Below are 18,172 nucleotides of genomic sequence, written 5' to 3'. Positions count from 1 at the left end.
GAAACCCTCATCATCATCCCCACCCCCACGCACGCATGCCCTTTACCTCTGTGGCAGAGTCTCGCTCTCGCTGGCCCGGCAGCCTCTCCTCCAAGGTGTCCAGCCAGTGGCGCAGGGAAAGCAGCTGCTCTCGCACTCCCAACCCAGCTGCCTTAAACTCTCCCCTCGGCCAGTCCCTGCGAGCAAAAACAGAGTCAGGTCATTCTCCACACAGCTCCTGCTTCTCCTTCCCTGCCCAGAATTGACCCAGGTGAGATACAGATCTGGCCCAATCCCCCAACCCTGCTGTTCTTTGGACACGCTTCTGCTCTCCCCTATGATAACAGTCTAGGAAACCTCAGGTATGCAGAGGGGGCTGTGTTTCCTCTCTGGGTAGGAGAGAGGGTCAGCCTGGCCTGAGGTCCACTTTGTGTATACCTTCAGAGCTCCTGGAAGCACAACAGGCTCAGAGGGGCTCAGAAGGCAAAGGGTTGGTGAAACAGAACTCAACTTTTAGAAAGAAAAGGGGGAAACCTCTTGGAAAGAAGCAATACAGATTGTGAAGGGCAAAGCCAGAGACCCGTCACAGCCCTTGGAGACCCTCTGGACCCTAGGAAGCAAACCAGACGGATGCCCTGGCATCATCACTACCCTCAGGAGGCTCTCGGTGGTGTCTGCCTTCCTTCTCCATCCCCAAGGAGGTGAAAGCGAACGACTGCTTATCTGCCATTTATGTACAAAGGAGCCAACAAAACTGCCAGGGCCAAAGTGTGGCATAGATGTGCCAGCATTAATTATCCTCAAGCTGGACCTCCTTTCTGCCCTGCCAGAAATCCAGGGGAGCAGTAAGCGTTCCCTGTCAACCAGGAGGCCATGGCTGACAGAGTGAATGGTATAATCCAGAGGCTAGACTTTGTGAGATGGATGTCTGCACCAGCCCTGGTTTACCTGCTGGGGTCACCCTGCCTCTCTGGTGGTGATACTCAAGGAGTAGGGGTTGGGGTTGGGGTTGGGCAGCCTTATTATTATTATTATTATTAAACTTTATTTCTATAGCGCTGTAATTATACACAGCGCTGTACAAAGTTGGTAAAATTAGGAGTAGATAAAAGCCTGCCCAAGGCGTACATTCTAAGATAATAACAATTAAAAGAGGAATAGATAAAATTACCATCTAGAAAGGAAAAAACAGATTAAAAACATCAAGCCTTCTTTAGGCGTCAGTGTCTGGCGCTCCTCTCAGCGCATGAGCACCCTCCCACTCATGTTCTCAGCTTTCCTTACAGCATCTCAGTAACCTGCAGAACTACTTCGTTCTCCCATGGACCAGTGTCTGTTTCCCTGCCCACATTCAGAGGCCTGGCCCTGTGCCTGAGACCACCAAGCAAGACTTGGCCCAGGGACCACCCAGGGCACACCAACACAGAGACCCCTGACCACGGCATGTCTTCTGGCTTGTCCAGGGAGGCGACAAGGGCTCTCCAGTGTTGCACAAAGGGCCCCATGGCTTCCCCATCCTTGCTGAACATTCCTTGCCATGTACAAAGACAACGCTTCTCCTCTTTGCAGCTGCCCCACCTTGGCAGCTCCTTTCCACCCCAAAGCCAACTGCTTGCCAGCGAGTCTCCCAGCATCTCCTGCCTCTTCTAATGCAGCCAAAGTGCTTGCTGAAGAAGGCAGAGAGGACTGGATGCCAAATGCCCTCAAGACAAGTGAACGCCATTCTGTTGGTTGCACAGGGGACTCCAAATCGCACAGCGCAGTCGCCTGACTCTGCAGTGTGAATGCAGCCACTACTTTCAGCATGGCTGTGAGAGTCAATGGGTGGAATCCACTTTCCTGTTTTTTCTCTCTCGCTCTTGGAGCCAGCAGATCCCCAAGAGCAGTGATGGTGAACCTTTTACAGACTGCCCAAACTGCAACCCAGACCCCACTTATTTATTGCAAAGTGCCACGTCCCTCTGGCTTTCTAGTAAGAAACTCTGGCAAACTGTGCTAGGGCTACAGCAGGTGTGCCCACAGAGAGGGCTCAGAGTGCCACCTCTGGCACACGTGCCATAGGTTCGCCATCACTGCCCAAGAGCCTCCTGGTTACTGAATGCATGCAGCGAAGAAGAGCCAAGGCACCTTCCGTCCAGATGGCAATCCTATAAGATGGTTCTCCTCTCTGGCTGATCTGCTCAGACTCCCATTGGCATATTTCTCCATGACCAGTCAAGGCAATAGGCCACTAGCAAAGAGCAGGGAATCACTAGTTTGCCCCTGAGTTACTTGTGGGAGCTGGCCTTTGGAGCAGAGGTGGCCTCTCCTAAAGGACGCAGCAACTGCTGACATTCCTCTTCCTCTGGCAGAGAGGACCAGGGGCTCCTGGAGGAAGGGTCTGTCCTTTTCCAATGTGGGCAGGGCTCACTCCTGGAGGTCAAGCAGTCAGGGTCTGCATCTCAGGCAGGAAGAGAAGATGCTCCAGAGCAGGCAGAGGACAGTGTCTACCTAAGCAAGTGAGGAGGAGTCCAAGCAAAGCCAAACCGCAACGCACTGCCTCATCTGTCCAGTTCCAAACAGCAAACAAACAAAAAAGGGGAGATTCCAGGAGGTAAAGCCAAGCACAGTCCAAGATCATAGAATCCTAGAGCTGGAAGAGACCCCAAGGCTCACCCAGTCCAACCCCACTCTGCCATGAAGGAAGACACTCTCATAGTAAAGTGGCTGTGGGGCCAGAAGGAGCTCCAAAACAGAGCTCCTTCTGGGTGTGTGCCTTGTTCCCGCAGCCACTGAATGGCTGCGGGAACGACACCAGGGAGAGCCCCTTTCTCCCATGGCTCTGGCTCCTGGGGTGTCCAGAGGCATGAAGCCCCAAGGACACCCTTTTTCCAGGCCACAGGGAAGCAGCATTTTGCCACTTCTCTGTGGCCTGGAAAAGCTGCTGGTGAGGCTGCCCTGGCCCCAATCCTCCGCAGAAAGGGGCAGGTGCAGGCCATCCCAAAGGGGTGGTCTGTACCACACCATAGTACAGCTTCTAGTACATCAGCATACTACCTCAGCAGTGAACAGCATTACCAGTCCCAGCAGTATATACAATCATGGAGAACAAAGTCGGACAGCGTGAAGAGCACTAAATCAATCAATCAATCAATCAATAAATACTTTATTTATATACCGCCCTTCGAAACATCAGGGCGGTTTACAACAATAATCATATACATTCAATACAGATTAATACAGACAATACAAAAATACGATCAATACAGATTAAAACAATGCCGTTTAAAACAAAAGAACTTGTGCCAGATCACAAACTACTAAACGGGGGGGGAGGGGGAGAGGGGCTCTCAGGGCAAAGAATCAGGGGTAGCCTGCTTGAAGAGGAACGTTTTCAGCCCCTTCTTAAATTGGGCCAGGGAGGTTGCTGAACGGAGCTCAATGGGCAGCGAGTTCCAGAGGGTAGGGGCCAAGGTGGAAAAGGCCCTTCTAGTGGTATTGACCAATCTAGCCTCCAGAGCTCTTAACAGATGCTGCCCGGTGGATCTGAGTGAGTGGGGCGGATTGTACTACAGATTCCTGTGTGCTCCAGCAGCACAGAGAACACACAACACACATACACTCCCAGAAACCCAGCAGACTTGCAAAACAGTTATAGTCTGCAGATTGGCTATGATGGCCACCTGGCCTAATTGGCCAATTGCTCTCTCATTTACTAATTGCAGGCTTACCTTATTCTGGTTACACCTGTCATTGGCTACACCTTCATCCAGTCACAATTTACTGTGCTGACTTGCACATCCTGACAAGGGATGCAAAAAGAGAGTCCATACTCCATGTGGATAGACTCCATCAAGGAATCCTCGGCCCTGACTCCGTAATACCTGAGCAGGCCTGACTTGGAGGCCTCTTATTCATAGGATCTCATAAGTAGAGGTCAAGAACAACAAGGCAGGTGGCACGGGTTGCCCTTATTTCTTGCTGCCCTGGCCCAAATCGCCTTTCTCCTTCCCTATGTGTGCCATTTACGAGTTGCTGTTGCTGCTGCAGCCTCCCCTCTTCTGGCTTGTCTTTTGGCCCGCTTGGCATTCAGAATTTGTTTGGCATGTAAATGGCCTCACTCAAATGCTCCTTCTGTTCGCTAGCCATGCAGCCTGGCTTTCTGTGGGGCAGTTTTCAAGCCCCTCCGCCCCCCGACAAGGGCACACTCTAAACTGATTCCTGGCTAAAAACTCTTGTTCTCTTTTGTTTTCTTTCAGTGGCTTCCCATGAAACGGAATCCTTATCCTGAAGCTGGAATTTGCATTGAGACAAATTCTCCTGTTGGCAGCAGTGGAGGATTTCCCCAGCCCACAGTTTGCAGAGGGATTTTCCTTGGCACTTGTGTGTGTGTGTGTGTGTGTGACAGAGAGAGAGAGAGAGAGAGAGAGAGAGAGAGAGAGAGGCTGGCGCAGATCCCATGAATTACTAGCCCTCCCAGGATGCAATCTGGACAGAGATAGATGCTAGTTGCCTTCTGTGCCTCTGCAATTCTAAGTCTCCTGGGTAGGATGCAAGGGTCATTTCAGAGCCGCTCCTTCTCACTAGTGGTCACTTGCACAAAAGGTGTTTCTATATGTTGATAGCAGGGCCTGCAACCTCCCCTCCTGCTTTTCAGCCCAGAGCCCCTTCTTCCTTCCGTTTGGCTGTTGAGCATGGAAGGATGCCAAGGGCAAGCTGGCATGGCTTTGAGCTGATGTAAAGGGCAGCTTCCACTTCATTTAATGCATTCGAGGAGCAGACTGGCAGATGCCAAGGCAGGCTGCTCCTGTGGCTGCGGCACTCAGTGCGTGGAAAACCAGCTTTCCTCTCAGATGCCCAGGCCTGCCTGGCACCGGGTCTCTCTGTGACTCTCACTTACATGGCCCTGCAGCCCTTCCCACAGAAAGCTGGTGGGTCTTGTTTTGGGATTTTCTGTTTTAAAGGTAGACTCAGACAGAGTTTGCACAATCCTGAAAACATTCTTCCTGGGAAGGGGAGGAATGAGAGCCTCCTTGTGGTATTGGCTGAAGGGCAGCGGGTATGGCATACTTCAGTGCCAAGGGTACCAGCTTGGCATGCTGAGCATGTCTTCATTTCCATCTAAAAGGGACTCTTCTGCAACAAACTCTCTCCGTGGCACCACACACACACTCTACTGAAGGCATGGGATTTTGGGATGAGCTTTCCAGGTCCAGAGAAATCCTCTCCCCCAAGGTGCCAGCCTTCATTACATGAGGAAATTAGCCTTGAAAAGTGGGGGGGGGGGGACAGATGCCATGGTCCTGGGGCAAAGGCACATTTGGTGGCTGGTTTGTTTTTCAGTGAAGGCCATCTGCTCAACAGATGAGCTGCAGGTTGGCTGAGCTGTGGCATGGTCATAGTGCCAGGCAAGGTTCCTGTATGGCCCTGGGAATGAATCATCCCCAAGGCGGTCTGCCTCCTCTGGTGCGCTCCATGATCTAACGCCTTAGGGAGCTGGGGATGTTTAGCCTGGAGAAGAGATGGATAAGAGGTGATATGAATGCCCAGTTTAGGGATTTGAAGGGATGTCACATTGAGGAGGGAGCAAGCTTGTTTTCTGCTGCTCCAGAGACTCGGACCCAGAGCAATGGATGCAAGCTCCAGGAAAAGAGATTCCAGCTCAACATTTGGAGGAACTTCCTGAGAGTAAGGGCTGTTCGACAGTGGAACACACTCCTTCCTCGGAGATTATAGTGGAGTCTCCTTCCTTGGAGGTTTTTAAACAGAGGTTGGATGGCCATCTCTCAATGGGGATGCTTTGATTGAGAGTTCCTGCATGGCAGAATGGGGTTGGACTGGATCAGGGCCCTTGTGGTCTCTTCCAACTCTACTATTCTATGATTCTATGACCTGCTTTCCTGACATGCAGGAGAGCAGAGAGCAGGAGGCTCAGCTGCCAACCTGTGTTGGTGCTGGAGGGCATGCCTTTATTGCCACCCTCCTTGGTTTGTTGGCAGGCTGTGATGGAAAGCAATGCCATCTCTGCCCACTTTCTCCTTCCCTCCAGGTAAAAGAGTCAAAGTGGTTAACCCTTTTCTAGCTGTAGTGCCAAGACATCTGATAGTCCTGATGAGGAATCTGCTGCACTCAGGACAAGAGGCCATTGTCAGAACAGAACACGGACAAACAGAATGGTTCCCAATTGGGAAAGGAAGTCAGACAAGGCTGCATGCTGCATCCTCTCACCTTATTATCTGTCCACTTGTATGCAGAACATAGTGTAAGAAAAGCAGGCTTGGCACACAGAGGAGGAGAGGAGAGTGGAAAGAAGACACAAGGAGCATCCACCGGGTTCTGAGATACGCAGATGACGCCAAAAGACTGGCAGAAAACCTCCCAGACCTGGAGCGATCACTAAGGAAGACAAGGAAGAAAGTCAAGCAAAGGAAGGCTTAATGTTGACAAAAGAAAACCAAAAGAATGACCACCGTTTTGAAATAGACAATGAAGAAATAATAGTGGAAGACGTCTCATATCTGGGATCAAACATTGACAGGAATGGGTACTGCAGTCGAAATCAGAAGAAGCCTAAAAGAAAATGGGAAGGACTGCTATGAAGAGAACTAGAAAGATCCTAATGCAAAAGATATACAAATGAACAGAAAAGTTAGATTCAAAGAAGCCTTGTATTCCCTGTTACACGGATGGATGTGAGAGCTGGAAGTCAAGAGAAATAGGAAAGAAAAATCCATTCCTTTGAAATGAAGTGGGCTGGAGAAGAGCACTAGGATCCCATGGACAGCACCAAAAGGACAAAACAATGGGTCCAGGAGTAGATCAAGCCATAAACCGCCTGGAAGAAGCCAAGTTGACCAAACTGAGGCCGCCTTTCTTTGGACATCATGAGACAGAAGGACTCATTGGAAAAGACCATAATGCTGGGAAAGGTGGAGGGAAGGAGAAGAAGAAGGCCACATGCAAGATGGAAGATGGACTCTATGAAGGAGGTCACTATGGCTTTATAGCGTTCTGGAATTAAGCCATGCAGGGAGCACAGGGATCTTGGGGATGTCTCATCATAGGGTCACCATGGGTTGAGATTACTTGAGGCAGTTAACAATAACAAGGCTGCTAAATCTCTCTCTTAAAAGTAATGCTCAATGGGATTTGTACTTGCTGATGAGGTTGCTGTCTCTCCTGGAAAGGAACGGCCGGCCATACCCACTCATTGCAGACTGAGGAGTTAACATTTAAAAATCACCCATTGCCTGGCGGGGATGAGGCTTTTGTCACCGAGCCACATTTGGACAGACTAAAAGCACCCAGGGGAGAGAGTACAGTTTTAAAAAGTCAAGAGGAAGCGCTTGCGCCCCTCTGCACATACTGTGGGACATCCAATGTTTGTTTCCCGAGTACTGGGAGTAGAGAAGGAAAAGACTAGGAATCGAACATGTTTGGGGATGCTGATTGCTCAGGCGGTGCAACACAGCATGGGATGGGATTCTCTCAAGCATCTTGAGGAACGAAGGTCAGCAGAAGCCAAGCGTGGGTCTGTCAAGGACCAAATCCTGCTAAACCTATATCACACACCAGTAAATATGAAAACCAGGTGCCCATTTTAGGAGGGTCGGGAATGCTGCAGATGGAGTTATCTGAGTGACAGGAAAGATCTAGAAACATCAACCCTGTGAGGAACGACTCAGGGAGCTGGGGATGTTTTAGCCTGGAGAAGAGTCAGTTAAGGGGTGATACGCCAGCCCTGTTTAAATACTTGAAGGTGTCACAATGAGGAGGGAGCAACGTTGTTTTTGCTGCTCCAGAGAAAAGGACACAATGCAATAGGATGCAAGCTCCAGAAAAGAGATTCCACCTCGACATTAGGAAGAACTTCCTGAGAGTAAGTGCTAAGAGTATGGTTAAGAGGGGACATAAGAGACCTACTTAAGTATTGGAGGCTGCCCATATGAGGAGGGAGCAAGCTTATTGTCTGCTGCTCCAGAGAAGGACAAGGAGCGACAGATTAAAACGACAAAGAAAAGTGAATCTACTGAACATTGCCTCGGCAGAGGCTAATGGCGTTCTCTTCTTTGGAGGCTGTTTTAAAGAGAGGCTGGATGGCCATCTTCCCAGGGAGGGCTTGGGCAGAAGGGGTTGGACTGGGCCTTCCGGGGTTCTCTCCCAACTTATGATTTTATAATTCTGTGAATATGATATGAACAGTGTGATGCTGCAACAAAGAAGGCAGAGACTATTTTAGCCTGCATTAGTAATCTGGGTGATTCCAGAGGATTTACGAAGCCTCAAGCAGTGTTTGGACCTCCATATCAGACCAAAGCTCCACTATTACAGTACAGATGGTTCAAACATAATCACATAAAGCTTCCTTTCTGAACCGATGGGTGAACATTTCCAAAGCTCTTTAGTGCCAACTGAGTAGTCCAAGATTCAGCTATTCAACATATGACACAACAACCGATGAAGAAGGAATTGGACATCAGCTCCCACTTTGGAAGAGACCCTTAAAGCCATACAGCAGATGAAGAAGTTGCAGGCAGCCGGATTGATGGAATTCCCCTGAAGCTTGGAAACCACGGAGGTCATGTACTCCATGCTAACTCCCACGAGCTCCTTGTGAGTTGCTGGGGAAAGCGAACTGCCATCAGATCTCCCAAGCGCAGTCATCATCATCACCCTGTACAAGAAAAAAGAGCAAAATCCAATGCTCAAACGATCGAGGTATAACACTGCTCTCCATCGCTGGAAAAATCCTCGCAAGGATACTCCTAAACAGATTTAGTTCCTGCCATTGCAGAAGAACTTCTGCCTGAAAGCCGTGGCACAACGCAGAAAGCACCGCAACCTGGAAGCATCCACCAGGAGACTTTCTGCTGTCTTTCTGCCACGGACCCGTTTGTCCCGGATTGGCCTTTTTAGTCACCAAGGCACTTGTACATTAGGAAATAGAGCGGAAAAAGAAATACAATGGTTTGGGTATTTGCAAATAAAAGGCAAAATCAACAAAGAATATAACAGGGGTTTTTTGAGAAAAGGAGAATGAAATTGGATAAAATTAATTTGCAAGAGAAGACAAGGGAAAATGCTAACTGTATTCAGGTATTAATGGAATATGAATTAGAAGTGAAAATGTGGCGAGAATATGATGAATGGCCCAGGAATTGGGCATTCGATATCGAGGATGACTGGGAAACGCCTGCAAAAGAACGGCAAATTCACGTGGCACAGACTTAAAGAACATGATTTGAAAGTATTACAGGCGGAACTTCACCCCGGTCAAAATCGCCAGAATATATGAGATGGTGAAAACGTGTTGGAAATGTGGAAAGGATCGTATGGGGTGGGGATGCCCCAAATTAAATGTTATTGGAAAGGAATCCACGAGGCCATACAAAAACTATTCAAAATAAAATATCCTATGACTGCTAAATGTACCTTTTAAATATGACTTCTTTTCTGGGAATTGAGAATGGCGAAATATGGACAATTATTCTTTATTTAATAACAGCAGCTAGAATTCTGTTGGCAAAACATTGGAAAAAATAAGAATATAGCAGATATGGAGGGATTGGATCCAAAAGTGTTGGATCTAAAAGAAATGGATAGATTGACTATGATGATGAAAAATCAAGAAAAGGAATGCAAAGATGGGAAACAGTGGGCCACTTCCGGACATAGAAAGGAATAAAGAAAATAAAACAATTAAGGTCCTATTTGGTGTAAAAGGAGGAAAGAATAATGAAAGGAGAGAAGAAGAGAAGAAAATCTTGCTTTTTTTTCTTTTTATGAGAGAGAGGAGAGGATAGTAAAGCCAGGATGTATTGCAGTTCTATCTAAGTGCATGGAGCAACAAGAAAATAAGATTAATAGTGTAGATATGTATATATCATGTTGTATATTGTATGTCAATGTTTTATTTATGTAGTTTATCAATTTAAAAACAAAGCGCGGGGATCATGAGTCTTCCGAATCTTCCTTCGCGAAGCAAGCCAGAGAGAAGTATCACAGTAGAAGCATCGTTTCCAAATGGCGGGAGTAACAGTCCCACTGATTCTGTGCTGACCAGTCCAGGCCTCATCTGGAGTCCTGTGTTCAGTTTGGGCATCTCATTTTAGGAAGGATATAGACAAGCTGGAGCGAGTTCGGGGAAAAAGCAATAAGGATGATAAGAGGTATGGAGAACAAAACATAGAAGCAAAGGTTGAAGGAGCTGGGCATGTTCAGTGTGACAGAGACGACTGACATGAGCGCCTGCTCCCAAATTACCACCAGAGAAGAGTAGCAGGATCGGAGCAGGTCTAAGGATGAAATGGCCGGAGAGTAGATTCCGATTGAACATGAGAAATTACTTTCTTGCAGTAAGAGCAGTTGTCAATGAAGCCACTTTTCTGGAAGAAGAGGCTGGAGAGTTACCTGCCAGGGATGATATAGCTGGAAACCCTCTGCATTGCTGGCCTCTGCGGACCCTTCCTACTCTGTGATTCTCTATTTCCTTTGTGTGCTTAATTTATACATAATGCCAATCAGGGACGTCCAAGTGTTGCTGCGTTTAATCAGAATGTTAACAAGCGGCACCCCAAACAGGAATCGCAACTCGGTGCCATTCCAGGGTGTTTGCAGTGCGGCAATGATGGAGGACGACATATCTGTGCTCCAGTGATTCACACAGCTGAGAGAGCGTGACTGCATTCCTACCCAATGCGTACAGAAAAGGTCCAGAAGGTGAGTGGGTTGATTTGCCAAGGTACCCAACTGGCAAAGGTGGGCATGGAATGGGCAAGTGCGTTTGTTTGCTTATACCCTTTGCACCATCCCAGAAACCCATGGTGGTTTTCTCTACGCGCTGGCTTTTCCACTGTAAAAACCCTTTGCTCTGAAAAGCACTGCCTTGTGCTGTTTCGTATACCAAGGGGCATTCCTTTCAAGGTCCCTTGTGCTCAGAACCTGCCAGTCTGGTTTTTTTGGTCTCTGGGCCAGTCCCGCAAGCACCAGCAAGTCCCAGCCATCTCCTGCTACCTTTACGATCCCTGCTCCGCATTTGGAGGTGAAGCACCAAGGCTCCTTCCGAGAGATCAGCGCATCCCTGGCAAAAAAGGCCCTGCAGAGGGGAAAAAGAAGCAGAGATGTCGGGATGATGGGAGTTGTAGCTCTTCACCCTGGCTCGAACTCACCACCTTGTTCCGCACGGCGCTGACCAGTTTTGCCAGTGGTTATAGTTAGCAGAGTTACAGAGAAGGCTAAGTACCCCTGACAAACTCTCCTTGCCTTCTCACTCTTCTTCCACAGAAGTCTTCACCCTTCTTCTTCAGGATCCACCAGACAACTCAGTGTCTTAATAAAAGATCTACTTTATTCTACTATATACAGCTCCAATACAAATCCTCAACTAGACCCACACAATACATTGGGATCATAGCCATTATTATAGCCCTTGGAAGACACTAAGGTCCACTGTGGTCTGTTTCCACCCAGTGGGCATGTACACCATTCTCATTGGTTCGCTTGGTTCATCCCACATTAATGATTTCATTATCTCAACCTTGTCCTCTTTAACACTCTCAGGTGTGTTCAATTATCCACTTTGCATTTCTGTCCTTGGCATTTAGGACTTGTTATGATATTCCATTTACACCTGTGTGGCTCCTAATTGCTTTTGCTGAGTCATCTTGATCTCACATACATGTTTTATTTCATTCATGTGTATCCCATGTTGCTTTTCCTTAACATAGGAGACCATAGGAAGATGGGCATTGCCACCATCGGTGAGCAAGCAAGCAACCCTGAAACCCAAACCTGGGTCATGGGGACTATGGTTTTGAGGTGAAGGGAACGGATGCCCATTATGGGAAGGGAGGCACACCACACGCCCTCGGCCTTTGCCTCAGTCCAAATAACCCCTCGCTGGGCTGCCATGGACCCCTGCCCCTGCCCTAGAGAGCATTCTCTACTCCATGGAAACTGGGCAATGGAAGGACAGCAATGCTGAAGCAACAAAAAACAGCACATCTGCAAAGAACAAGAAAGGCTTTGTTTTTAGTTGTAATCGTCAAGGGCTATTTGACCTGGATTATCCCAGTGGTTTTTGTGTGGGGATTTTTTGGGGGGTCAAGGAGTGCTGGAGGGCAGACAGGGTGTCTTACGGACGGGGCACAGACCCCCATCCCCCGCAGTGTCCATCCTTTGTTGCTCTGGAAGTGCCCTTGGCACGCCCGCACCTCAGTGCCCTGGAGCAGTGCAATGTTCCTTCTCAGGAAGGCAGAAGGGACACACAGACGCACACACTGCTATGCCCCTTCTTCTCCCATTCTCTGGCGGTTGTGGCCCTTGGTGAACCCCAGGTAGAAGTGGTTCTGCAGCCCACCTTCCCTTGGCTGCTGTGCAGGCAGCTGTTTTTCTGGATGCAATCGATCGGGGGCCTTCTGCTGGCCTTTAGGAGTCAGGCCCTTCGACCGGATACTTCTTGGCCATCAGTTTCCTCTGCCCTATTCCTGCTCTGCGAAATGGTGTTATGATCTTTGCCACCAGCAGAGAGAGAGAACACCTGCAGTTGCTCACAGTTTGTCATTCAAACAGGCTGCCCCTATACTTTCCTGTCTGGACATTAAGACTTGACTAAAGGAACTGTCTCAGGTCGCTTAATCGAGGGGATTATTTCTTGTTCCTCTGGGCGAACGGATTGCTGTTGCTCTTTTGTGTCTTCAGGTCTTGGTGTCGATTAGGGTGACCCTCAACCCTATCATGGGGGGTGGGCTGTGGGGCCAAGAGGGGTCCGGGAGGGATCGCCCAAGGCCCCATGCCAAGAAGGGAGAGGAGAAGGGGCATTTAATAATCTGGCCTCTTTGCTTCTGGGCAGAAGGGGGATGCGGAGCGAGCCTGGCCCACAACAACTCCCAGCGGAAAGACAGTCAGTGAATACATAGATGTATGTGAAGTCAAGGATTTCACAGCCGGCATCCATTAGTTTTTTTGTGGGTTTTCTAGATTATGAGGCTGTGTTCTAGAAAAGTTGCAGAGAAACGAAGATGCCAACCACAGCCGCTGGCAAAGCGCCAGGAATGAACTCTTTTTTCCCCCCATAAAATATTTTTTGTCAAACATATACAAAACAAGGTGATGACGCGCTTGGTATTTACCTCTTACGTCTTTTACCACTGTGCTCTTCTCTTACTTCTCTCAAAGTAAAGCAAAAACCAGCACTTCCTTCTCTCTCTCCCTGTGAGCTTCTGTAATACTTTCTCTGGTTCTTAACAGAACTCGACCTTTCTTAAACAATGCCTCGGCTGATGTTCCATTCCTCACCACCATACCTCTTTCAAGTAATTAGTATTTGTCATATGTACTGTATTTATCAATGTGTATACATATTTATACATATATATATAATACTCCTATAGACATATTCTTCTTTTATTCTGTACCCTTCGGTAAACATCTAGATTTACAGTATTGAATTAAAGGTTCCATTCTTTATCTACCTTTTCTATGTCTAAGTTCTTTAAGTAGGCTGTGAGTCTATCCATCTCTTTAGCTTCCAACACTTTTCTGTAGCCCTACATCTATTTTAGGTGGGGTTGTTCTTCCAGACTTGCCTCATCATATTCTAGCTGTTGATATCAGGTCTAGTAAGATTCTCCCATATTTTTCTCTATTTCTGATGTTATCTATTCAGAGATAAGTTTCCGTCAAAGTTCAAATTTAATATTCCATATCCTCTTTGTTATATGGATTGTTTCCAAAACCTTTCATTTTGGGAATTGCCACCACATCTGGAACCAGGAACCTCGTGCTTTCCGACATTTCCAACACCTATTGGACTTCTTCTTATCCATCTGTTGTTCTCCATCTTCCAAGAGTTTTCTTTTTAAGCTTGTGCTTAGGTGAATTTCTTCGTTTTTTCTCTAGCTAATTCACGCGTCCAATCATAATGTTTCCCAATCTTGGCCCATTTAATCATAGCTCTGATTTGATATCTTGTTCTTGGTTATCTTTAGCAAAGTTTATATACATAATTAGACTTCTTTTTGGCTCTTTGCTATAGTATTTTGTCCAATTCTTTAGTCTCTTCACTATCCAAACAAATTTGAATCCATTTAAACTCTCTTCAGTTGAGTGTAAAGAAACCATTAATCTTGATTCCGCTGTCTTTGTTCTTCTTTGTTTTAACTGGAAACCACCTTCTTATGACTTTTTAAAATGTCCTCATATCTCAGCCATTGATCTATATTTCCCCATCTTCCAAAAAGCTTCTTGGGTGGAATTCCAGAGAGGGATCTTCCTATATGTTCTCTTTTCACTTGTTCCCACGCCGGTTATCAATGCTTTTTTAACTCATGTTCAAGAAATTCTTTATGTACCTTCACCTTGCCCATAGTTCAAGTATGCGTGCCACCTTCCAATTTTAACATTTCCAAATTATCTAAGGTTATCCTTCTGATATCCAATTTAGGCTATTTGCTGTGGTAGTACAATTCGCGGTTCGGAACCCCTCCTCCACCATCTTCTTTTGACCTTGTCATATTTTTCACAATTTATCCTGCTTTCTCTCCGGTCCATATGAAATTTTTTATATCCTTATCCATTTTAAACATGTTAGGGTTTATGGACAGGTTGCTTACCTGTAACAGTATTTCTTCGTCGTGGTCATCGGCGAATACATACAAATGGGTTCATTTTGCATGCCCTGCAGCAGTGCTGCTCGGAACCTACTGGAATCACGGGCAGAGTTTACTCTTCAACATATAGACACTTGTGTTGGAGTAACTGCCGCCACCCGTTATAAGGCCCCTGCCTCCGCATCTTTCCCAGTTCCGACATTTTCCGCCAGCAGGGCGATGGAAAGAGCCATGTGAGCAGGACACTGAGGGGGACGATGGGTGGGATTTGTATGTATTCGCAGATGAACCACTCGAAGTAAAATACTGTACAGGTAAGCAACCTGTCCTCTTCTTCGTGGTCTCTGCGATCATACAAATGGGTTTAGGACTGACAAGCTAGGTATGCGGCGGAGGGAGATGTCCTGAGACCAAAGCTATGGTGAACCAAAGTGTTATTATACAATAAACACCTTGAACCATATAAAACGCAGTCGTTTTTTTTTTTGTCATGGAAGGTAAACATAGCAACAAACATTGCTAGACCTGAGTTAGGGAACAAGGTCATGCAAGACCAGTCCCATGACCAACCGACATAGAACAGAATGTAAACAGTGTCAACTGTACATAAATCAATACACAACCATCAGTAGTGCAATCAATGGAACCCTGGAAACCAACACAGCCCTCCCGAAAGCTGCGTCTTGGATGGCCCTGGTGTCCAACCTGTTGTGCTTAATAAAAGTCAGAGGTTGGGACCAGACAGCAGCCTTTGCAGACATCCTCCAAGGGATCCCCGACAGGAAGCGGAGGATGTCTGCCATTGACCTTGTGGAATGGGGACGAAACCCTGCCCAGGGAGAGGCTTGCCTACTTCATTCAACAGACGTTGGATGTACCAGCCACCCATTTGGACAACTCGCGCAGGACACCAGCAACCCTTTTTTCGGTTCCAATTAGCATTGAAAGTCTCTCGGACCGGGCAATATTGAGCAAATATTAAGGAAGGCGAAAGGGATGGCGAAATAGTCAAACTGAACTAGAGGAGACAAGCGAAACAGTGCAAGGACCCAACATGGGAGCAAATAAACTTGCACAGGCAGCAAGTAAAAGGGATACCAGGTCTAGGGATGCTCTTACACTAATGCACAGAGCATGGAAATAAGCAAGATGAACTCGAACTCCTAGTACAACAAAGCAAAATTGAATAAATAGGCCTCACTGAAACCTGGTGGGATGAGTCTCATGATTGGAATGTGAAATACAGGGGTATAACCTCATTAAGAGCAATAGGCCAAACAGAAAGGAGGAGGAATAGCACTATATGTCAGAGATATTACACCAGAGAAGAGATCCTGGACATCTAATCATGGAAGCACAGGTGAGAGCATCGGGATAAGAATCAAAGGGTAGGGAAACAACAAGGATCTTACGGTTGGGAGTCACTACAGACCCCCAAGTCAGACGGAGGAATTGGATTATGCCTTCCTAGAACAGATGACACATCTCAGAAACGAGAGATGTCTAGTAGTGATGGGGACTTCAACTATCCTGATATTTGCTTGGAAGTCAAACCAGCCATCCACCCCAAGGCCTAACAATTCCTCACTGCCTGGAAAGACATTTCATGGTCCAAAAGGTGGGAGAGGCAACAAGGGGGTCACAGCATTCTGGATCTGATCCTCACCAACAAGGATGACTTGGTTAATGGGGTGCAAGTGGTGGGATCCTTGTGGTGGAAGTGACATGTTCTCCTGGAGTTTGTAATATAGTGGAAAGGAGAACAGGCAAGTCAGACACGCAGCCCGAGACTTAGGAGAGCGGATTTCAGTAAACTTAGAGAAGTATTGAGGGCGATCCATGGTCAGAACTACTAAAGAGAAAGGAGTTCAGGAGGATGACTTTCTCAAAAGGGAGATACTAAGGCACAATTTCAAACGGTCCAGGAGAAAGAAAAACGGGATCGTCTCAAGAAACCAGGATGGATGACTAAGGAACTTTCAACGAATGAGTTTGAAAGGAAGATGTATAAGAAATGAAAAAGGGTGGAAAATCACAAAAAAGGAATTCAAAGAAATAGCAGGCATTTTGTAGGTAAAGTCAGAAAAAGCTCAAGCGCAGAATGAACTCAGTCGTGCAGAGAGGTTAAGAAACACAAAAAGGGCTTTTTTGGATATGTCCGCAGCAAAAGGAAGAAGAAGGAACACGGTAGGTTTCACTGAAGGATGAGAAGAAGGCAAAATGCATAAGAGAAGACAGAGAAAAGGCAGAATTACTCGAGACCTCTTTGCCTCCGTCTTTTAGAAAAGGAAAAGGGGCTCACTGAGGATATGGAGCAGAGAGGACAGAATAAGTAAAGAGATAGTAGAGGAACACCTTTATAATCAATGAATTTAAGTCTCCGGGACCAGATGAAACCATCAAAGGTATTAAAGAGGTGCAAATGTCATATCGGAGCCATTGGCAATAATAGTCTTTGAGGACGCCTGGAGACGAGGAAATCCCAAGCCGACTGGAGGAGGCAAACGTTGTCCCCAGCTTCAAAAGGGAAGAAAGAGGATCCCAACAAGTAATCCCCCAGTTGTCTGACATAATCCAGAGAAGATTCTGGAGCAGATTATTAAACAGTCTGTGAACATCTAGAAGGCAATGCCATCATCACAAAAGTCCACATGGGTTTCAAGAAAGAAGTCATGGCAAACAATCTCGTCTTTCTTTGATACAAACCATCTTGGTAGATGAAGGAATGCTGTGGATGTAGTATTATTGATTCGTAAGGCCTTGACAAAGTTCCCCATGATGATTCTTGCAAACAAGCTTCTAAAATGTGGGCTAGACAAGGAAACGTTAATGGATCTGTAATTGTTTGAACAGGCCGAAGCCAAAGGGAATGCCAAATATTGGCTCCTTTTCATCCTGGAGAGAAGTGACAAGTGGTGTCATGGGGCTCGTCCGGGCAGGGCTATTCAACATTTTATCAATTACTTGGATAACAGAATTGGGGCAATCTTATCAAATTGTGAGATGAACCAAATTAGGGGAGTAGCTAATACTCCAGAGGACAGGATCAAGATTCAAAATGACCTGAATAGACTAGAAAGCTGGGCCAAACTGAACAAAAAATGAAATTTCAACACGGAGAAAAGTAAGGTATTGCACGTAAGGGAAAGAGAATGCACAGATATAGGATTATGGGGGACAATGGGTAATGAAACTACGTGTGAAAGAGATCTAGGAGTTCCAAGTAGACACCAAGTTGAAACATGAGTGTAACAGTGTGATGCGGCAGCTAAAAAGGCCAATGCTATTTAGGCTGCATCAAGTAAAGTATAGTGTCTAGATCAAGAAGTAATAGTGCCACTTATTCTGCTTGGCGTCCCCACCTAGAATATGTGTCCAGTTCTGGGCCCCACAATTCAGGAAAGGACATTGAGAAACTGGAGCCATGGTCCAAAGGAGGGGAACAAAATGGTGAAAGGGTCTGGACAACCATGAAAAACCGAATGAGGAAGGACTTAGAGCTATCGGGGATGTTTAGCCTGGAGAAAAGAAGGTTAAGAGCTGATAATTAGCCGTTTTAAATATTTGAAGGATGTTCATATTGAAGAGGGAGCAGACTTGTTTTC

General features: G+C 46.8%; 2 protein-coding genes across 3 annotated transcripts in view; one reads left to right on the top strand and one right to left on the bottom strand.

Annotated features, from left to right (window-relative positions):
* The window catches only part of LOC121928652 (microtubule-actin cross-linking factor 1, isoforms 1/2/3/5-like), a 57,714-nt gene extending 53,355 nt beyond the window's left edge, over positions 1-4,359 (bottom strand). The window contains exons 1-2 of one of the 2 annotated variants that reach the window (XM_042463658.1): positions 3,690-4,359; positions 47-176 (exon numbers count right to left, since the gene is read on the bottom strand). In XM_042463658.1, coding sequence (XP_042319592.1) covers positions 47-176; positions 3,690-3,712 — 153 coding nt within the window. In that variant the 5' untranslated portion in view covers positions 3,713-4,359. Of the gene's footprint in view, positions 1-46; positions 179-3,689 lie in introns of those variants that run through there. The other variant, XM_042463659.1, reaches the window with a different exon arrangement.
* The window catches only part of GRINA (glutamate ionotropic receptor NMDA type subunit associated protein 1), a 595,197-nt gene that overhangs the window by 351,485 nt on the left and 225,540 nt on the right, over positions 1-18,172 (top strand). The gene's annotated exons all lie outside the window — the stretch shown is intronic.

This window comes from Sceloporus undulatus, chromosome 4 (assembly GCF_019175285.1).
Source record: "Sceloporus undulatus isolate JIND9_A2432 ecotype Alabama chromosome 4, SceUnd_v1.1, whole genome shotgun sequence".
NCBI classification, from domain to species: domain Eukaryota; kingdom Metazoa; phylum Chordata; class Lepidosauria; order Squamata; family Phrynosomatidae; genus Sceloporus; species Sceloporus undulatus.
The sequence above is the reverse complement of the archived record's forward strand: the minus strand, read 5'-3'. Positions and strand labels throughout refer to the sequence as shown.